The sequence below is a fragment of the Mycteria americana genome, chromosome 1, assembly GCF_035582795.1.
Source record: "Mycteria americana isolate JAX WOST 10 ecotype Jacksonville Zoo and Gardens chromosome 1, USCA_MyAme_1.0, whole genome shotgun sequence".
NCBI lineage: Eukaryota > Metazoa > Chordata > Aves > Ciconiiformes > Ciconiidae > Mycteria > Mycteria americana.
This window is the reverse complement of record NC_134365.1, coordinates 221412479-221434936: the sequence shown is the minus strand read 5'-3', so window position 1 is coordinate 221434936 and position 22458 is coordinate 221412479. Positions and strand designations below refer to the sequence as shown.

Genomic DNA, 22458 nt, shown 5'->3' with positions numbered 1-22458 from the left:
TTTCAGTTCTTCTCCCTTCCCTCCTGCCAGCATGAACACCACCTTCATTTGCTCTCCTCTCCAAAGATACAAACTTTTAAAGATGGTGCAGAGAGAGGTCTAGGTTTTGGGATAAATTCTGGGTGGGAGAAGTTCAGTTTGGGTTTGGTTGGTTTTTTTTTTTCCTTTTGGGGATAAATCCAGAGCTGTGCAGCAGAGCTTGATTATATGTTAATATAAACTTTAAGTATCCCAGATAAACAAGGAATAACTTGGGGCTTAAATCCTTGAGAGGATTTCTGTTTCTGATAAGGATTGCTCTGCTTTCAGGAGGGAGGAGAGTCTCTGCAGAAGTAGTAAGAGCCAGAGGCTTTGAATTCCAGCCTGACTGGACACTGCTTCCTCCTGTGACCTGGAGAAAGCTGCATGATCCCACTGTACTTGTTTCCTCCTCTGTGTCCTGACATTGAAGTAGAGCTGCAGGAGTTCAGAATCTTTTTCTTTTTTTTTTTTTTAAAGGTGTTAGAAAATTTAAGAGGATGGAATGTGTTTTTGTAGCGCTGTTGTCAGCTCAATTGTATGGGATGCTTAACATTCTCCAGCCTTGCTGATCTGAGTAGATGTCAAGGGAGCTCAGCCAGTTCTAGGAGAAGATCTGTTGCCGTTGTACAGGTTTGTCGTTGTGCATAAGCGTAGATAGATACAGACTTGCTTGGCCCAGATTTGGAGCTGCCTGGATGCGAGTCAGCTTGTGTCTGTTTGCACCTGTCTGTATAGTTGTATCTTATGTTTCCTATTAAGTTTGTGTGTCTCCTTTTAAAGAAATATAAAGCTAGCACTCAGCAACTGGCTATGCTAGTAACTGAAGTCTCAAGTACTGGATTTTTGTCAAAGGATTGGACTTGCACAAAGTTATTGACTGCTTTGGCTAGTTATGTTATGGGGTGTTTTGCTCTCCCATCCCAGATAGGACCATTAAAACACTTGGAAGGAAAATGGAACAAAAAAGCATTAGCCTGGGGAGTTGAGTTGAACAAGGTCTGCATCCAGAGCTTGCAGTAATGACTGTTCCGGGTTCAGCTTCCAGCAAAGAGTGCTCTTCTCTTTCTGTTCAGCCCTCTCCAAACGTACCGGGGCTGGGAAGATTTGTCTTTCTCTTCTCTTCACCTCCAAGGGATTTAATAGTCTCTTGTGAAATCCAGACCTTTGGTTTTACAGTTCATATCCACTACTGTTTTATGAAAAGGAAAATGCAAGCCCCTGTTGTGCCTTTGGGAGACAGATCCTCTAGGAAGGAGAAAGGGATGGAGCTGGGATATTGAGGAACTGGGTAGGGAGGAGATGCTGCTTTTTGTACTAAAATCCTACCAGTCTGTTGTGCAGAACTTGCTGTCTAGTTATTGTCTGGTTTCTCTTCTCCCCTCCCTTCCCCACACTTTCCATGCACAGGCCTAATCATTTGAAGGCTAAATAACTTGCAAATCTCCTGAGCTAATGTAAATTGTTGTTATTCTTTGAAATATAGGGGGTTTTTTTCCACTTTCCCTGCTGTCGTCTTTTTTTTTTTTTTTTAAACAAGGACTAGGTTTTAAGAGATGTTAAATCCTAATGTTAGGATTAGGCTGTACGTTATATTTCTCCGTGATTTTAAGTGATCATTTTCATGATAGCTGCAATAGCAGGGAATTGGTGTCAAAAAGCCAAACTAATGTAGGGATTAGCCCTGAGGGAAATTGAGCAATTAAAGTATCTGTGGAGTTTAGCACCAGGCATGTTACCATGCATCAGCTGGGACTCAGTTGAGTGCCTGCTCTTAGTCTATAGCAAAGGGGAATTACTGAGGTTTAAGCTAGTGTATTTCTACCTTGCACTTTCTAAAGCTTGAAAGGACGCACATGGACTTGTATGTTGGAATATATATGTGTACATTGTAGGTAAATTCGTCTTACAGCACTGGTTTAAGTTAGAGCTCACATAATTTGAGTTACCGTGATTTGTGAGTCTGGCTGTGAGCTGAGCATCAGTAACTATCTGTGTGCCCATAGCTGCCGCAAATACAGAATTTCTAAGTTCAGCTGAGATCTCAGTAAAAGAAAGTTGATCTAAGCTGTGTTATCTTGCAACTGGAGGGGATTCAGTGCACGCTTTTGGAGTTGCCAACAATTACTGACGGGGTGACAATGTGATAAGCTTTCAAAGCTCAGTAGGTGGCCAGTGGTCTGTTAAAGCTGCTCACTGAAAAGCCAGTTGCCTCCAAAGGGAGGTTAGCTTGGTTTTACAGTCCCTGTTTGAGCATCCGCTAGCACTGTGGGGCAGGATTTCATACCATTCCTCTTCCCGGTCTCCGGTTACGTAGAAAACGTTATTTAATTTGATGCATTAATACAAGTGAAAGCCAATTTCCCAGAAGACGGGAAGTTAGGACATCTGTTTAAAAGAATACAGTTGCTAAAGAAAAATGGCTTACTAGAAGAATACCAGAGCACTGCTGGGAAAGCTGATACAACAACATTTACTAGTATCTAATGATGGCTTTCATCAGTAGAGCTGACTCCAGTTTAATTTCCTTGAGCGTTGTTTTATATCCCTTAGCTTTCCATCACCGGATGCTGACAGCAGTGAGCTGGCAATCCCATTCAGTCATAGTCCTTGATTTCAGTCATGGGTTTGGTTTTATTTATTTTTTTTTTTAAGGGATTTCTTTATGATTGCCCTGCTTGCTCACCTGTATAGAAAGAAGCTGCCCCCAAGGTTTTGTGCTCCTTCTCTCATCTCTGAGATGCGCTACGTTTGCTTCACTCTTCCCTGACCATCTGATACGTGTGGTGCTGGTGAGGGAAGGCTGGGTCTGTCTCTGGGTTGTCTTGTCTGGATTTCGGGACAATCCGATTGATTTGGCCCCTGTGGAAATCAGGCCAAGTCAGAATGGTGGTTTTTAACCGTAAAATAGATGTTCCATCATCTAATGCTAAACTATGGATTCTGATCTCATTCAGATTTGTCACTTTCTGATAGCTGCTTGTCAGCCTCTGCAAGATGAATTGATGGTCTTCAGCGCGGTTGGGCCTTGTATCTAGAAGAGGGCATTGCTTGAATAGGTTTGGAAAGGGAACTGTCCTCTCGAGGGCCTTTCCCAGTGGGGAGCCTTGGGCTGCTGCTGTTTAAGGCGTGCATGTGGCCTGTGAATGAATGTGTGTGGTGCCACCAAGCCATTTTGAAAGAGCTGGATGACACTAAAGCTCCCGAGTCATTAACCTGCATCATTAACCTGAAAGAAGGGAGGCAGTTTGACTCAGTGTATGGAAAGCCAGTCCAGTCATCTGGATCTACTGCATAATCTTGAGCAATGGACTTAATTCCTGTATCTGGCATGTACTCCTTGAACCCAAAATGCTCGTTTCCAGAAATGCAGTGGGGAGGCTGCGGTGGGAGGGGTCTCTGCTCTTTGGTACGCAGGCTTAACCATCATCATCTCTTCTTCTTTTCTTCTAACCAGTGACTGAGAAGGTTTACGAGAGTGAATCCTGTACAGATAGCGAGGATGACTTTGCCAAGTCCAAGCCACCAGCTGTACACAAACAGCCTGCGCTGCCTATGAAGAAAGAACCAAAGGAAGAAAGGAAGAACCTGAAGAAAGGGGCAGCAAATGCCAACAGAGCCAACAAACAGATCTCCATCACGGGTTTTTTTCAGAAGAAATGAACTGGGTCTTTCTCCCGGTCCTCTTGGCAGCTTGGGAGTCTTGCTCTTTTGTGTGGCTTTCTGAAAGCTGCTGCGTTGGAGGGGAACAACATGAAATCTTCAGTTACGTAAGATATCTTGCTTACTGTGTAAGTAAGCCCTCTAGACTAGATTTTGTATCGGAGAGAAGCTTTATTTGTTACTGCAATAATTTTGATCATCTTTACTAAGCAGTACGGGAATCACCAGCTAGAAGCAAAATCTGGAGGAACTCTTGAAGGACTGTTAATCTATTCACATGAAATTTTATTTTTTTAATATGGCCTTTCACCTGTTCAGTGCTGAAGGCCTGTTCCATGAGTGGTAGGTGGACTAAATTAGGAGTTCAGTTGTGGCATTTTTTTTCCCCTCTTTTTACACCCCCAGCTCTCCAGATTGATCTAAGTGTTCACATTGCTTAGAAGCTGTAATGTAGCAGGTCTTCAGGCATACACACAAATACTGAACATCTGCTTCAGCTTTAACTGAATGAAATGAACTTAATTTTCCCCCTAAGACTGGTAAATAGTTTTTGCTCTGCCTTTCATAATCTTTTTTTGGACAAAGCAGTGCATATAAAATTCTCTTACTCTTTTCTTCCTTGAACATATCCTCTGTAAATTGCTCAGATGCCTAATTATAGACCGGGACACTGTTGGTGCTCTGTCTTTGCAAAAACATCTCGGAGGCTTCCCACACAATTGGCTCCAGTGTAATTGGGGGAAGGCTTCGCTATTATTGGGAAAGTAACTGTATCTTTAACCTTGAAAGTTAATGAGTCAAAAGGAAGGGTGATTAGAGGGCACTTCTGATAACACCAGTCAGGTAGCTGCTGTCCTTGTCTGTGAAGAATTGCATGCTGCTTTTTGGTTTTGTAGGTTTTGGTTTGCCTGAAGTTTTTTTACAGGCATAAACCAGACAACAGAAGAGTTGTTTTCTAGGACATCTCGTCATCTGCCTGCTGAAGGAAGTGTGTCACAGCATACGGTCCTGAGGAACCAGTTATTGGAGACGAATAAAGCACTGCAGTCCTGTTAATCAGAAATGAGTCGTCGTTTTGGATGCCTCCTGGTTTTCTGGTGCTAAATTTGGTAGATATATGTAGAAGGCCAGATTTTCCAGAGGATGGGTGCTGAGCATTTCTGAAGCTTGGCCTGGTGAGAGCTCCCAAATGGGCAACTGGTGTCATCAGTGGTTGTTTCTGAGTGGTGTTAGGCCAACGTACGTATGGATATGTATGTGCGTGTTGGTTTATAAAGTGCTTGTCGTTGGCAGAAAGGTAGATAAAGTCTGAAGAGTGTGAACCAAGGAAGAAATGTCTTCAGGAACCAAGGTGAAAGTATTCCAGCCTGTGGCCAGTAAAAGGGCCAACCAAGTATACGTACGCAGTCGTTCTGACCAGGAGATCAGGTTGGTGCTTGAGAAATTTCAGTACGCACCTAAGAGACCAACAGTTGACTCAATTGAGTCACGACACCCTAGGCAGCTTGCACCCTCGGCAGATGCGAGAGGACCTACCTAAAACCAGCAATGTCTCTGGGTTTGTGCCCGTGCTTGTGTCGTAGCGGGGCGGGTTCAGCTGCTCACTGCGTGGATCGCTGCTACCGGGGGTATTCAAGGGTAACCTCATAGCTCAGCACCCTCCCCATGTAGCTCCTCACAAGTGTTAAGAACTTAAACTCTGGACTTTCTGAGCTGGACATGTGTAGGAAAAATAATGGGAAGATGGGTGAGGGAAGGCAGAATTGGCACGGTACTCACCAAGCACAGAGCTTGCTGCACAAGCTGAAAAAGGTTTCCTGCTCTCGTGGTATGTTGGAGTGACGTGGGCAGCAGAGGTCCATGGGGAAAGAATTAACAACCTTGTTCTGACTTTTATGAAGAAAATTTAACTGTTCAAAAATAAATATTGCTGTAGTATTTCTGTTTTTCTTGGTACAATCGGGGGTGTGTTTTGAAAAGTAATAAGTAACAAAGCCCATTAAATACAGATTTTTCTTTTGTCCTTGGTATTCATTAAATTATGTGCTACATCCTCATTTCCAGTGGTTGCTGTGACACTTGACTGCGTGGAAGAGTTACCACTGGTGAAGTGGGTAAAGAGTTCTTCCATCGAAACCAGGGCTGGAAGGATTAAACGGAGCATTTCAGAGCATCTGAAATGTGGGTGAGAACATCTCAAACTATCAGGATCTGTATTGAATTGACCCCTTGAGTCTTATTTCTGTGGCAAATGTTGACAGGACACGGTGTCCCAGTGCTCTTGCACCTCACCTCTACCGTGGTCTAGCAGGAGCTCGCTGCTCCACCCCGACTCCCTCTATAACCAGATCAACGTCATATGCGACTTCCTCAGGAAAATGACTTAATGTCTGAAGAAGTAGGACATAGGCAAACTTCAGACTTCCAAAAATCATGATCTAATACTCCCCCCCCCCCGCCCCTCTCCTGCACTTCATGGGCTGCCAGCCCCAGGGGGGCCTCAGGTCCCTGGATGCCCCCTTGGCGAGGCTGGAGTGTCCCCAGGCGCTGTGTGGGAGCAAGGAACAGGGCTGGGTCCCTGAGCTGCCCGTTAAAGAGAAGGTTCCCTCTTGCTGCTGTGGACAGATGTCACCCATTTGGCACATGGTGGCTGGTGGGGGGCGAAATGGCTGGGGTGCGGTGGCATCTCTGAGCCAGGCACCGGCTCTCGGAGCAAGGAGCCCATCTCCTGCCTCGCAGTTGGCTCAAGACTCGGTATCGACGGTGCTCAGGGTCCAGAAACCTTGTCCTGGAGATACAGATCTCTTAAGGATTTCCTCTCCTCTTCCCCCTGCATCTCCCTTCCAGCCACGTTTACACCCTCAGAAGAGCAATGCCTTGGAAGAGGCAGTGGGAGAGGACGTTTGTCAATTTAATATTCTCTTCTAAATAGCGCATTTCATAGTGTTTCTTTGCTCGGGCTCCCTGAAAGCCTTGTTTCAGATGGAGGGAGCTTCATCTTTGTTTTCCAGGTGGGGAGAGAAGCTGAAGACATTGCACCATCAGATGCTCTGGGGCAAAACTGTTGATGCACCAGGCTCCTGTTGGCCGAGGTGCCTCTGAACCAGCAACTGTGTCTACCCTGGGAAGGGGATAGAAATGCTGCTCCTAGGGATTAAAAAAAAAAAAATCCCTATCCCTTGTTTGGGAGACAGCTGAACTGATTTACAGCCCTCCCTTCCCCGGGGCAGAGCCTGCTCGGAAAAAACCCTCTGTGTTTCCCGCTCCGGGGTTGCCTGGCCTTTATCTAGTTAAAGAAAAACAGAGGAGGGATGTGAGGAAGAGCTGCTGGGTGCTAACGTCGGATAACAACCAGCGAGCAGCACGGCCGAGCGGGGCAGGAGGGTGTCGCGGCAGCGTGTGGGGAATTGTTTTGCTCTCCGAACAGGCGATGCCAGCTCGGCCGCAGATACCGGAGAGGGGAGCGCGGAGCAGCAGGGCCTTATAAGGAAGCAAAACGCGGCTCGGCGAGGCTGAGCGCTGGCGGAGGGGAGAGCGGGCGCTTGCCAACACCCTGCGTCAGTGCCTCGCTTCTTCTCGGTTATGGGGAGCGGGCTGCGGCACCCCGGGGTGCACGTAGGGTGCTGCTGGGCTGGATTCGGGGCACCCTCTGCCACACTGGGGCCTGCTTTGGTGGCAGGGAGTCACGGTGCCTGCAGCCCTCCATGCCGAGATCCTCGTGGAAGCTCGATGGTGGCTCTCGCCCCATCTGTCCCTCCCAAGCGCTGCCCTACGCAGTGGCTGCTTCAGCTGGGGCAGGATTTAAAAAGCGTTAAAATCAATGGTTAAAACCAGCCCCACACCCTGCGATGCCGCTGGCTTTATCTTGCTTTGGGTTTTTTTTCCAAGGCACACAGAGCTGCAGGGAAAAGAGTGTGTGCACAAGACCCTGTGTCTTTTCTACTCTGCTCTCCTTCTGAAATCAGTCCCTCCCCGCTGGCGCAAGGGTTTCAACCATCCTCCGTCGGAGCAAACAGCGAAGCCGCTTGTGGCCGTAGCCAGCGGCACGGGCTGCTGCACCAGTGTCCCCATCCCGAGGAACCTGCCCCTCAATCGGCCGACAACAGCTCCTCTGAGCCTTGGAAAAAAAGCACTGGAGACATGGGGAGCTTGGAGAGCGCTCCCAAGGAACCATCATTTCCAGCCCCTTAGGGCTTATGATGCTTTAAAGACCTAAAACGTCCTTCCCAACACCAAGAGCTGCCGATTCACGATCTGAGGACTATGCAAGGGTAAAGGCAGGTGGCTGAGATAAATTCAGGATTACAACTTGCTCGTACAAATGTTATTTCCGATATTTCAGTGGCTTCTTTCAAGACGATGGAGATGGTTCTGCTGCTCCCACTTGGCTGATGGGCAGGGACTGGGTTGAAGGACGAGGTTAAATGCAGGGCGGTGGGGCTGAAGTCCAAGTGAGTTTTGGAGACCTCTCCATAGGAGACTCTTAATCCTTGTCTCAGCTCCAAGTGTCACACCAGGGCAGGGAAGAGTGGTCGGTGCTGTCCCTGGACCAAGATGGGCCACGCTGGCCTCTGATGAGGTCTAGTTCACCACCCATCCCATGTCTCTGACTATTTTAAGGAAGGTTGTGGTTGATTCTGCCCATGTTCATGTCCTCTGGCACCAGAGGTGTTGAGTTTCAGCAGAACTTCTTCCAAGGTTGCTGGTGCCATTATTTGATGTTTTCAGCCCATGTCCTACCATGAACTGTGCACAGATTGCATGTCTTAATGATTTGATTTTTTTTAAGAGGTTCCCCCTCTTAAACCACATCTTCTGCAGGGCTTGGAGGAGGGGGTTTGGTGCATGGAAGCTCCCAGTTTGGCAACTGGCAGCACACCAGGGCAACTCACCTGCAGGAACCCTGAGCCTCTGCTCTAATTTTGGAGCTGCATCTCACATCAGAGCTGGCCTTGCTTTGGGGCTGTGACTGGAGACCTCGAGGGGTCCCATCCAGCACCCAGAAATCTGGGAATTAATCTGGCAGCTGGGCAAAATCACGGCGACAATATTTAAGCCCCTGCATGGTGTTCTTTGAGGTGGGGCTCTTCCCTGCGGGGTGTCCGCTGAAATCGCCACTCTGTTGGGCCGCGGTGTGGCATGTTGGACATCTGCAACAGAAAATGGTGCTCAGCCGGGGCCGAGGGACGAGTACGAGGGCACAGCCACTAACAGCCACCCCAGAGACCATCACCAGGACCTTCAAGTTGGTAGAGAGGGGAGCGAAGCCGCAAAACGCGAGGAGAAAAAGCAGCTGTGGAATTTTGGAGATGGTTTTGCCGCGTCTCCCTCCCACCGTGGGTACCGCATCCTACCCCTGGGGCGGGTACCACGTGCAGTAGCCAAGCATCCCATCCCACCCACTGAGTCACGAGGACACCAGGACCACCATGCTGGGGGAGATGAGCCATTCTGCCCGGGCGCTGAGCATCCCTCCTGGGTGCCAAGCACCCTTCCTCAGGGCTGAGCATCACCCAGCCGTGGTGCTGAGCATCCCACCTTGGGGCTGAGCATCCCCCTTGATGCGGACCACCTTCCCTTGGGGCTGAGCGGCCCGCCTGGCGCTGAGCCCCGCAACCCCGCATCTCCTTGCGGCCACGTCCGTGGCCCGCGGTGGCCCGTGATGTCCCCGTCCCCGCGAGCATCCTCGGAGCCGTGGCTCCCGCGCCACCCAGCCCATCCCAGCGCTTGTTTACTCCTCACGTCCCGCCGTGTCGCTTCACCCCAGCGCTTCCTGGGCTGGTGTCTGAAAATAGATATTTTTAACCTTTTAAAAATAGAAAGTCTCGCAGAACAGCAGCTCCTGTTTTTCCATTCCCTTCTCATTTCATCTTACGGCGAAGGAACCCGGGCCGGGCTGCGCCGGGGGTGGCGGGAGCCCGGTCCCGTAAACAGGCTCCTGCAAAACGGGCGCTGGGGACAACACACGTGCGTCTTGCGAAGGAAAAGAAAGGAAAAAGAAAAAAAAAAAAACCACAACGAAAAAAACCCCCAAACCTCAATAGAAAAGCCGTCCACCTTTCGCACGGAGCCTTATTTGGTATTTTCATGAAAAGTTATATCTTCACACTGTAAAAAGTGCCACTTATTACTCATGCTTTACTAGGTAAGTGTATTTTCCTTGGCATCAAGTGCACTGGTTTTTTTTTTTTTTTTTTTTCTTCACTACTCCCGTACAAACTATTTCGAAGGTCTCATTAGTTTCCCCATCAGAACTGGCGCTTTTTGCCGCTGTCTGGAGGACCGGTCTATTAAACCCGAGACAGAACCGCTGTTTGTTCGGTAAATATTAGCCTTGACTTCGCGGGACCGTAAAATTACAGCGCGGGTGTCCCGCGACGGGGTGCACAGGGCAGCCTTTCAGCGCCGGTAACCGGCCGCTCCGGTGCCGGCCGCTGCACGGACACGGATGTCACCCCTTCCACGGACGCGTGGATGTCACCCTGTCCCCGTGGCACTGCTTGTGCATGGGCATCACCCACCCCACGGTCGCTACGTCCGCGTGGGTGTCACCGTCGCTACGCACGCGCAGTCCCCTTGGTCACAACGTGCACATGGACATCAGCCTGTCCCCATGTCACTAGTGCATGGACGTCACCCCGTCCCACGGTCACTACAGATGCGCGGATGTCACCCCGTCCCCATGATGCTGTGCGCATAAATGTCACCCTGTCCTTGTGGGCGCTATGGGTACGTGGATGTCACCCTCTCCCTGTTGTCACTGCAGACACACAGGGATGTCACGCCATCCTTGCTGTTGCAACACGCGTGTAGGTGTCACCCCATCCCCATGGCACTGCTTGTGCATGGACATCACCCGTCCCATGTATGGGTGTCACCGTCGCTATGCACGCGCAGTCCCCTTGGTCACAACGTGCACATGGACATCAGCCTGTCCCCATGTCACTAGTGCATGGACGTCACCCCGTCCCACGGTCACTACAGATGACCCCGTCCCCACAGTCACTATGCATGCGTAGATGTCACACTGTCCCCATGGTCACTGCATACAGGTGGACATGGCCGTGTCCCCGTGTCACTACTTATGCACGGACGTCACTCTGTCCCTGTGGTCACTATGCACGCACGGACATCACCCTATCCCACGGTCACCACATACACACGAGTGTCACTGTCACCACGCACACAACGATGTCAGCCTGTCCCCGTGATCACTGTGCATACACACGGACATCACCTTGTCCCCATGGTCAGTACATACACACGGACATCACCTTGACCCCGTGGTCCCTGAACATACATGGATGTCACCTTGTCCCAGGATGCCTGCATACAGATGGGTGTATGTGTCACCTTGTCCCCGTAGTCACTACATACACATGGACATGACATTGCCCCAGGATCCCTGCACACGCATGGACATCACCTTGTCCCCAAGGTCACTACATGCACATAGACATCACCTTGTCTCATGTTCCCTGCACACACACAGACATCATCCTGTCCCCAAGGTCACCACACACACATGGACGTCACCTTGTCCCATGATCCCTGCACACACATAGATGTCACTTTGTCCCCATGGTCACTACTTGCCCATGGGTGTCACCTTGTCCCGGGGTCCCTGCACACACATAGATGTCACTTTGTCCCCATGGTCACTACTTGGCCATGGGTGTCACCTTGTCCCAGGGTCCCTGCACACACATGGACATCACCTTGTCCCATGATCCCTGCACACACATAGATGTCACTTTGTCCCCATGGTCACTACTTGCCCATGGGTGTCACCTTGTCCCAGGGTCCCTGCATGCATATGGACACCACCTTGTCCGAGGGTGCCCGCATACATGTGGATGTCACCTTGTCCCCATGGTCATTACATACACATGGACATCACCTTGTCCCAGGGTCCCTGCACACACATGGACATCACCTTGTCTCAGGGTCCCTACACATGGTCATCCCCTTGTCCCCGTGGTCACTACGTGCACACAGATGTCACCTTGTCTCAGGGTCCCTACACATGGTCATCCCCTTGTCCCCGTGGTCACTACGTGCACACAGATGTCACCTTGTCTCAGGGTCCCTGCACACGCGGGGCCACCACCCTCCACCTCCATCCCCCCAAGAGCCACGCACCCCTCCTGACCCACCAGGGGGGAAAACAAGGAGCCAAAAAGCCTCCCCGCCAGCCCCGTGCCCGTCCTGCTGGCCACCGCTGCCTGCCTCCGCCGCCCCACGGCCGCCTGGCCCCGGGCCCGGGGCTCGGCGCAAGCCGCGGTTCCCAGCCGCTCTAAAAGCCAGCTTTGTGTTTTACAGCCGGGCCCTCGCTTGGCATACGATTTTAATTAGAGTCTGGTTACACGGCTCGGCAGATGTGGAATGTATTTCTTAGCCCAGGTGGAATAAATCTATTGCCATAAAAACCAACCCCCCTGTTATTAAATTCCCCCTTCTAAATAGCCCAGTATTGAGATGCACGGCCCCCCCGGCCCCCCGCCCGCACCCCCTCAATGCAAACCCTTCTCTAAGTGCTTAATGAGCTTTAATTTTATTATATTCCCCGGCTGTATGAAACCAGCTTCTGGTCCCGGTGCAGGTTCCCAGCTACTGGCCCTGCTGCGAGAGGGGGTGCAGGCTGCCAGGGAGGACCCCGGCGTGGGGGACCAGCCAGCCCCACGGCCAGGGGGTGGTTTGGGGGGGCTGGCACAAGGGTGTCACCCTGTCCTGCACCCAGAAGGGGATGCTGGGGGCCAGGGCTGGCAGAGCTCAGTGCTGACGGACCATCGTGTCATCCCCCGTGACAGGGATGCTCGTGGGGACTGGTCCCCCCACTTTGGAGACCCGTGTCCTCTGAGGGGGCACAAGGACCGTCTGCAAGGTCCCAGACACCCCAGGGACATCCCTGCTCTTCCCAGGTCCCCTGCGGTGCACACGATAGCCACGAGTCTGTCCCTGGAGCTGAGCCCCATCCTCATACCAAGGCCTGTCCATGGCCCTTGAAACACCCCAGCGTGGGCAGGGATGCAGGCAGAGCCCCTCGGGGAAGCAGGCAGAGGTGTTATCGGGGACACTCGGTCCCCCAAATCTGGAATCTCAGCCCTACTCCCGCTCCCATCCCCCTGCGTCCCAGCCACGGTCCTCGATGCCTGCTCCGCCATCCCCAGGCCACCCCCTGCCAAGGGAGGGGACACGGCCCCCGGACAGGGTGCCCGGCGTGGCTGCTGCCAGCACGGCTCCCTCGCCCCTCACCGTGGACACGGGTCTGGCTTGGTGCTGTGCGGTGCCTGCCCCGTGCCAAGGCGCGGGATGCTGGGAGGACCAGGACACAGCATCCCGTCCCCAGGGAACTAAATCTTCTCCACCTCCCCTCTGTGTTGCGGGTGCCAGGGGGGCTGTTTGCAGGTTTTGGGGAGTTGTTTCCACTGGTTTGGGGGCTGCATCCAGCCCCCAGCCCCCAGTGACACTCGCTGGCATCCCCTGGCACGGCACACCATCACATAACCACCACGGCACCTGCTCACCCGTGTCCTGCTAAATTTGGGGTCTTGAAGACTTGGGACCTGTTTATCCAAGAGCAGACCTGACCTTCCTCCTCCTCCATCTACTCATCATCATCCTTCTCCTCCTCCTCCATCACTGCTCCTGCTCCAGGTCCTGCTCACCCACCACCACTATGTCTTCTGCTAAGGCAGCCATCCCCACCATACAGTTTAAATAATAATATTCAAATAACAAGATTATTCTTATAATGATGGATTTCTGGCCTTCCTCCCATCCTACATGGCCATGCTCAAGCCCAAGGGACCGCATCTCTCCAGCTCTTTTCCTGCACTCATCACATCCACCAGTGCTGAGCACGGGGCTGTGCTTCTGAAAGGACTTCAGGAGTAAATTTGGGTGGGATGGGACCCAGCTGAGCCAGCAGATGTGTCACAAAGGAGCCCAACATCACCTTCAGCCATCCTCACCCACTCCTATCCTTATGCCCCAGGGATACCTGCTATAGGGGGTATCCCTATCGCCCTGGTTTTGGCCATGAGGATGCTAAAGGAGATGATGTCAAAAGCTTTGCTAAAATCCCAGTGAATCCCATTCCCGGCACGCAGCTGGAGGGCGGGTTGGTCCTGATCCATGCTGGCTGTCCCCATCCCCTTCTCACCCTTTGCCTGGAGCTGACGCTCTCCACCTGGGATAAAGCAGTGGTGGCAGGAGTGGGATCTTTGGTGCTTCGGCCCCAAATGCGAACCCTCTGCTCTGCCCAGGGATGGGGCAGAAAAGGGGTGTCAATGTGTGTATTTGGGGGGGCACACAAATCCCAGCCACCGCTGAGAGAAGGGATGTGCCAGCTCCCACTGGCCCTGCAGTGCTGCCCTCCACAGCCCAGGGATGGTCCACCTGAGTCAACCCCACGCCAGCATTGCCGGTTGGGCAGATAAAGCTGCTCTAACCCTGGAAAAAAGGCTTTGCCATGCCAGGACCAGCCGGATCCTAGGTCAGATCTGAGTGCCGGAGAGAAAAACCCTGTTCCTGCGGGGTGGGGAACAGCATTTTAGTCTCTTGGGCCGGTTGGACATCCTGATGCCCCCATGACACCCCACCAGGCTGGAGAAAGCCTCTTGAGATGGAAACTCAGAAACATCGTAAAAAAATCCCCCAAATCCCCAAGTGCTACTACCCCAGGGGAGTTCTGGGTGGTCTCACCCACTTGGGTGCAAATCAGGAGTAATCAGGGGCCAAAGGTGTTCCTGTAGGTCTGCAGCAGTGAATTCAGACCTTCTGCAAGACTTTGTTGAGGCCAAAATTATGGGTGGGTTCTACCAGGGACCAGGTGAGTACATGGACCTGCTGGTGGCTATTGAGCACGATGATTTTGGATGTGACATCCACCTCCAAGCCCCAACCCAGCTCCTGTCAGGAAGCATGGGGGACACCCCAAGGAAGGGTCATCTCCCACTCACCCTATTTCTGGTGGTTTCCCTCAGTTTGGGGAGATGAGCCTGGCGGAGGGGGGGGGTGTCTGCATGCTCCCCTCCAGTGGGCTAAGCAGTGCCATGGCCGGTGCTTGGCAACTTCAAAACTCGCTGCAGGGGAAAAAAAAAACCACCAAGAAGCAGCATCTTCTCCCCAGGATCCCACCTCTCCCAGCAGGGACCATGGGCTGGGAAGGGGAGCAGACTCTGCCCTGCCAGCATCAAAGCAAAGGCTGGAGTCCACATCAAAACCTGGAGGGCTCCATCAACCATCACAACACTCTGTTTGGCCTCTAAAAAAGCTCTAGGATGTATAAAAAAAACAGATTCTAGAAGGGACGAGAGGATGACACAGCAGAAGAACATGCACAGATGCACAGGGCACCCAGGGACCTGCTGAGTCCATCCCATGGGGACACTGGGATGTCATTTCCCAAAAAATCTCCTGCTGACATACCCCACTGCACCATCCCAAACCAAGCTGAATGAAGAACAAAATCCCAGGGTTTTTTGGTTGCAAGAGGTGCCTCCTCCCTCTCCTTACCTTGGTGTAAAGGGAATAAAAGCACAGGCTCTGTGAAAAGCAGAACCTGAGCCCTCCCCACCAATTCCCGGCTGGGAGACTTGGCGCTGGGCTCACCCATAAGTTTTCCCCCAGCTGGCCTCTCTTCTGGCCTGCTGGCTGGTATTTTGCAATTGCTTTTGTGCCAAGGAGCTGCAGATGACGTTATTCCCTCTTCCCCAGACCAGGTGTGGGGAGCACGGCTGCTCCCTGGGGGTGCGAAACCTCGCGGGGGGGTGGGGAGGGACCATCCCCACCACAAACAGGGACCCCGGTGCTGGTAAGAACATCACCCAAGGCTTGTTTTGGAGCCCCACGCAGAGATAGGGCTACTCTACTGCTGGTCTCACCAAAAGAAAGAGCAATGAGCTACAACCAAGCTATGGCTGCAAGTCCCATCTCCCACCACTTCTCCATGTGCAGCCCATCATCTGTCTTCTCCTAGGACCTGCAACATGACCCCGAGGGGCACCAAGTCCCCTTGGAAGCTAGCCAGCAGCCAGTTCAACCCCAGAGACATCCCCATCCCAACGAGTGCGTACGCTGCCTTGCCAAGGAAGAGAAGTAAAACTCAAGTTTTGGGTCATGGGAAAATGATTCCTCCAAGGCAAAGACCAGCTAGAAAGGGTTAAATTGCCATTTCCAAGGCAAAACTGCCCGCAAAATCCTTTTGGATGTGTAGGGTTAAACTCCGGCCATGCCAACATGAAGGACAAAACTCCCTCTGATTCCAGCTTGCCCGATTTTAACCGGAGCTGCTCAGATCTGCAGGGCAGGTTCAAGGGCAAGAGGCACCCAAATGCCTTTGGGGATCTGGTCATCTTGGGCCAGTGGTTGGCGAGGCCGATCTGGAAATCCAATGCCAGTCATACGATCTCTTATTAGCAGATCAACACTGTCTGGAGAGTTTGTTCTGGTTATTTTGGGTATCTATCACAGGCTGGTGGTCGTTTAGATGAAGGGCCAGATTATATCCACCTCTAGCCGACTTTTTTTGTTGGTTTTGGTGATTCAGATTCAGCTTCAAATGCCAATAATCCATCTCGGGAAGTCAGCAAAGTAATTTGCAGTTCTCCCCTGGAAACCTCTTGGCCCGGGTAGCAGTCGCTAATAGCTGCATCACGTATGGATGTAGCTATCATCACGTATTGAAAGCCTTCGTCCGCTGTGTAACTGGGTCTTCCTGACTTCCAAGGAAGGTCATCAGGGGAAGGACAACGTGCAGTTCTCCTCTATGTCACGTCTGGGCTGCTATGTCAGTAGGCTCCAGATGCCGTCGCTCCACCGAGGAGAAGGAGCCTGAACCAGTGTCTGCGTAACTTCTCAGGACGTGCTAAAAGCAGCCTGGAAGAGGATCAATGTTTCCGTTCATTATTTAGTGCCGATCCTCCTGCCACAGAATGGGAGCCGGAAGCCTGACGGGGCTTGGAGGAACCTCAGCAGGTCCCTCTGCAGCCCCCTGCCAAACCCCACTTGCAAACCGCTGTCTCGGGCAGCCCACCGGTGAGCAAAACTCTGCTTTACCAGGTCTTCCTGTGCAAACTGCAGCCTGGAGCACTTGGCATGAAGCGAAAACCTGCCATAGAGACAGACAGAGAAAAAAAAAAGACCTAAATTTGGCCTGTTTGGATGGACACTGACATGGTAGGTATTGGCGGTGGGGGATACTTGCCTACATTTCCCATCTAGATAGGTTTTTTGGAGACCTGCCTGTCCATCCACTCTTGACCTGGGGGTTTAATATCTTGTGGTTCCCTTTGTTTGCACAAACACCTGGAGGTTGGAGGACTCGTTGCTGAGGTTGTCCTGGAATTTAGTCCTTCCTGCATCCCCGACCCATCTCACCACAGCCGTTACAGGGGGAATAACCACCCTGGGTCTCCAGTAGCCAGTGGCTGTGCAACCCAGCATGGGAGAGACATGGAGACAGGCAAGAAGGAGCTCCCCGCCGTGGGAGTGGGCTCTCAGGACCTTCCTCCTCTGGGATGAAAACTGGGTTTGTGGTTGGGGCTGGGAACAGGCGATGGGTTCCCACCTGGCAGGAGCCAGCATGCAAGCCCATGGTGACATGTCCAGCTTTCTCCAAGCAGAGCAAAGTCCTAGAGGGCAACCAGCCCAGATCCTTCCTAAAATGTAGGTGAAAGACTTCCTGCCATGCAAAAATGAAAGATGCATGGGATAGCAGCACCAGGACCACTTGATGAAAAACATTTCCCACCCAGTCCTCAGCAGCCATCGTGCTGCTTCGTAGGAGTCCCACGCCAAGAGCACAGCCCGCTCCAACCCCTAGCAGTGCTTGGGAGGGCCATTGCTGAGCACAAACACCACAAAATGTCTCGTTTTCTGTTGCAAACAGGGACCACAGCCACCATTTGGGAGATGAAGACATCCCCTCCCAAGGGGAGCAGGACTCCCACCGACATGGATCACTCACACATGTGTCCTTAGCATGGCCCCTCTCTTAAAAGACAATTTTTTCCATCCCACAGGAGAAGACCTCTCTTGTGCTGCAGAGTAGCTCCAAGATGGTGCAAGAGGGACAAGGAGTTGGGAACGACATCGTTCATCCCCCTGCGGAGGAGAACAAGCTCATCCCAGGGCTGCTGGGCGAGGCTGGTGAGATGCGGTGCTACGGGGGAAGGAAGCTGTCGGGACAGTCGTACCACGAACTAGAGTCCAACGCACACTGCAGCATTCGCCCTGCGGCTCAGGACCTGGGGAGACCCTTGAGGCGTGGGTCCCCTGCCTCGCTGGGTGGCCTGGGACACCACAAGTGGGGTCATCCAGCCAAAAAGCACGCCCAAATGCAACGTCCCCACGCCCCAAGCCGGTCACCTTGGCTTCCCCCAGTGACCCACAGGGAGAAATGGTGCTGCAAAGGCAGAGCTTGTGCCACTGGACATTTCACAGCAGCCCCTTCCGTCACTTTGTCACTCTTCCCTTTTGAACTCATATCTATGTTCTTGGCCATTGCAAGAAGCCATGGTGCCTGTTCCAGCCCATGGGTTGAACCTCACCACCCCAGCCCGGCTGGGACCTGCACCTTCCCAGGGCAGAGAAGGTTACTTGTCTTCCTCTGACCACCCAAAATCCACCCCTCTGGGCCTCCAGACCAAAATGCTGTCACATAGCCACATTTCAGGGCTGTCCAGTCAACCCCGAGCAGATGTATGGGTGTACGATCAGATGTGAGCACAAGTCATGCTGCTGTCGGGTCACGCAAGCGATTGCTCCGTTGACGAGAGGAGGTCGATGCATCCAGCTGGCAAAGCTCCTGGTGCAAGTTGTGGTGGCCACAACAGTGCCCCATGAAGGAAGAAATGCCCCACATCCGTGCTCCTGTGGCTATGTCAGGGTGTAGAGAGCTGGCTGTCCTCTCTGCAGAAGACGTGGTGGTATCCGTGCTTGGCATAGCCTCAACCAGGCATGGCCGGACACCCAGGTCCCATGGGCACGGCGAGCGTGTTGCATAGCAGTGATTGCAGCAAAAACAGGGCTATAAATCCATGTGTTGTTCCCACCCAAGACCCCATCCACACCCAGACACACTCCCAGCCTGGGGGAGACGGGGGACAGTGCATCTCACATGGCTGGTACAAGGTGGTGGTGGTGGGGACACAGAAGCCCATGGTGCCACCACTCCTCCTCCCACGATGCAGGAAGGGGTCGATGTGCCCTGGGGATGCATGCCCAGGCATGAGGATGGGGGGAAGGTGCTGGGTCCCCAAGGGGAGAGCATTTGGGGACTGTAGAAGACAATGTTGAGGGTGGGGGACCCCAACTGTGGGCAAAGGGAGGGATGAAGGTGGTCTGGGGAGGAACAAGCATGTGAAAGTAGAGGGATAAGGGGATATATGGGCCGGTTCTGTCTAAGCAGGTGGATGGTCACTGCACTTGTCCCCAGTCAGTGCAGTTTACCTCATTAATTAGACTTAATTTCCTCATTAAGCTCCATTTCTAACTGTTTTCCTGGTTGAGGGGCTCCTCTGTGTGTGCACGTGTGTTTGGTGGTCTGGGTGCCAGCAACAGAGTCAGACCACAGGTCACAGCTGGGGGTTGAAGATGCCATCAGTCTGGGACGGATACTGGAGAGTCTGGGGGCTGCGAGTTGGGAGGTCCAAGCCATCTACTGGAGAGACCATGGGACCTGGGTGTTGGCTGCTGGGAAGGCCATGCAAGGTGCACATGGGCTACCAGATGTGGCATCTCCTAACTTACATGACGTGGGGAGACTCACTTCTCAGGTGGCCACCTGGAGATGGACTATACATGACTCTGTCCTGAATTCCCAGCAGGCTTTGAGGTGCAGGTTTGGACACGGTGGGCAACCGCTCGCCCTTAAAAATCAACGGTGCTCCCCGCTGCCTTCTCAACTTGGGGGAAGCCCAACTTGGCAAACCCTCAAATCCATCTTCCGGCACGCACAAGAAACTGCCCAATCTCCAAAGCGGTCCAAGTCCTTCTGAGCACCAGCAGAGACCTCTGCAAAGCCCAACCCGTCCATGGGGACAGCTCAAGCTTCACCTGCTCAAACTCAGCCCCCAAAGCTTGAAGAGGAGCATGTCCAGGGCAGAACTCTGTTATTTGGACATGTTGGCCAAGCTCTTCTCCCCTGCTCCTTCTAAGGCCACCACCTTCCCATCTGGGGACACCGACCCGCAGCTCAGAAGGGCACAGCGAGATACGAGGTGATGTTTGCTCCGCAGTCCCTCTCCCTGTGTCTAATGGGTCCATCAGGATTATTTTCATTGTCTGTGCAGCTGGGAGGCAAAAGGGGGTGTCTGGGCCAAGCAATCCTTCTTACTTCATTTTCAACTGTTTTCAAAGCCCCTGATCAGACGACCCAGATGGTGCTAAATGGCCATGAACAACCTTTAAACAGTGGGTTATTGTTGTGCTCATTGAGTTAGATAATTGTGATGGGCCTGAACTAATTAATTTCTACCCAAAAAAAAGCACTGAATCATGGTCTTTTGGCAATGCTGGTGAGAAGGACTCATAAGCAGCTTCCTTCGGATTTATCCAGCCTGTACAAACAGGGATCTCCGCCGGGGGCTGTGTGCTCCCATGGGCAAAAAATAGGAGAGCAAGAAATACCGCACTGGTGCACCGGAGAGGGCAGCCGGAGGCGGCGTGGGCGGCTCTCCTGCATCCCACGGGGCAGGAGGACCACGAGCACCATGGGATGCTCCTCCAGCTCCTTTGTACCACCGGTCTGTCCTGCCTCCCCTTTGGAAACCCCACATTTGAGGATGGTCACGTAACACGTACAGGGCAGGGAGGCCAAGCATTGCACCGGAGGAAAGAGCCCCCGGGATTGCGGTCGTGCCGCGCCGGTCACGTTTCCTCCACCTCCCATCCCTCCTTCGGCTCCAGCCCCGCCAGCTGCAGTCTCCGAGGATTTCCCTGTTTTTCTCATCACCCCTTTCTCGGCACCCGTTTTCTAGGCAGCCAGGGGCTTTTTCCAGTGTCCGGATAGTCCTGACTTGCTGGCAAAGCTTTCCTCTGCAGGGACTTTTTTGTTTCCCAGTTCTGGGGATGTCAAACTTTGACAAAGCTGGAGGCAGGGAAATGCGATCTCGTTTCCCCAGCAGCTCAGACAACCCGCCAGATTAGGTACATCCTGAGCTGCTCCGGCATCCAAAAAGGTGCAGAAACAGGGGAAAAGAGCGATTACAGACACATTTCTATGTGAGAAGAGACAGGAAATATTAGGACTGTTTAGTCTGGAGAGGAGACAGGTCCGCGGTGGCACGAGAACAGCCTGTGAGCCGTGCAGCACGGACAATCCTCTGGTTTCTCCATTTCTCATCGCCGAAAAAGAAAGGGATGTGCAGGGGAGAGTGGATGCAGGGGAAACGCTCACCCAGCACGGTGCGCGGGTCTCTGTGGAGAGCTACAAGTGCTGTTTTAAGAGAAATCCCATCCCTTTGGGGAGAAATCCCCACCTTTGGCTGGGGGAAGGTGATATGAAAACATACATCCCAATTCATTGGGATGATGCTTCATCTACGAGCCAAAAATTCAAACCATCTCCAGAGCCGTGGGCTTCATACAGGACTTTCAGGGCAGCACCGAACCCAACAAAACCATCTTTTACGTGACTTAATTTTCCCATGGCAGAGCCCTAAGGGTGTAGTGACCCCCCAAATAGAGCAGAGCATGTCACCAGCCCCAGCTCTCCCGTCTTGCCCAGCGGGGAACGAGGCTCCAGCGGACGGAGCTGAGGGGCATTGGCTTCCCCTTCGCTCCTGAGCTGCCGGCGGGGGAAGGGGGGCTTCATGCAGATTAAGGTGAAAGTAGATATTTTGCATGACTGAAAATCCGATGCAATGGAAAACAGCAGGAGCCAAGGAAGTGAGTGTAGCTGGCAATTATATAGACATATAGTTTGGAGAAGTGTTTTGACTAACCTGATAATAGAGCATGAAATAGCATGGCTCTGACGTAAAAAAACCCTAAGACCCCGGAGGTAGAGCCAAGATTTCTGATGGTGACTTGCCATCCGTCCCAGAGCACACAGCCACGGGGTAATTCAGGTTGGACGGGACCCCGGGAGGTCCCTGGTCCAACCTCTGGCTCCAAGCAGGGATAGCTTTGAAGTTACCTCAGGTTGCTCAGGGCTGCGTTCAGGCAAGGGCTGACTTTCTCCGAGGATGGAGATGCCCCCCCCTTCCCTCGCTCCCTGTTCCAGCATTTGATCAGCCTGAAGGGGAGAACGTTTTCGGCGTATCTTCCAGCTGGGCTGGGTCCAGCCTGTCACTGCCTGCCCGATACTGGGGACCCAAACTGGACCCAGTGCCCAAATGCGCTCTGCAGCCATCAAAGGTGTCTCAGCACAGGTTGCACCAACCATGGGATATCTAATGCAAGTATTGCACGCAAAACAGATCACAGCAAGAGGAGAGAGGGATTGCAGGAGGGCTGGCAGGACATATGGGTCCCATAGAAGAAGCAGCAGGAGATACGGGTCCTGCAGAAGCAGCAGCAGCATGCAATTAGATCAAGACATCTTCTCCCCGAGGGCAAATACCCCGAGGAGCCCACAGCGAGCTAAGTGGAGGAGCTACCCAGCAGTGCTCAGAACTAGCAGCATTTAACCCACACGCAAAGTGCTGGCAAAGGCCAGGCAGAGTGGCAAAACCCATCGATGCCACCTCATCCCTCATGCAAGAGCCCTTCTCCTTGCAGGGCTGGGCGAGCTGATGTCCCCCTCATCTCCTGGCTCAGGCCAGGGCT

At 52.6% G+C, this 22458-nt stretch overlaps 1 protein-coding gene across 2 annotated transcripts in view; it reads left to right on the top strand.

Moving 5' to 3' along the window:
* POLD3 (DNA polymerase delta 3, accessory subunit) overlaps nt 1-5724 on the top strand; it is a 30044-nt gene extending 24320 nt beyond the window's left edge. For both annotated transcript variants that reach the window (XM_075491365.1, XM_075491364.1), the window contains exon 12: nt 3476-5724. In XM_075491365.1, coding sequence (XP_075347480.1) covers nt 3476-3681 — 206 coding nt within the window. In that variant the 3' untranslated portion in view covers nt 3682-5724. The remainder of the gene's footprint in view (nt 1-3475) is intronic.
* Nucleotides 5725-22458: the final 16734 nt, after the last annotated feature.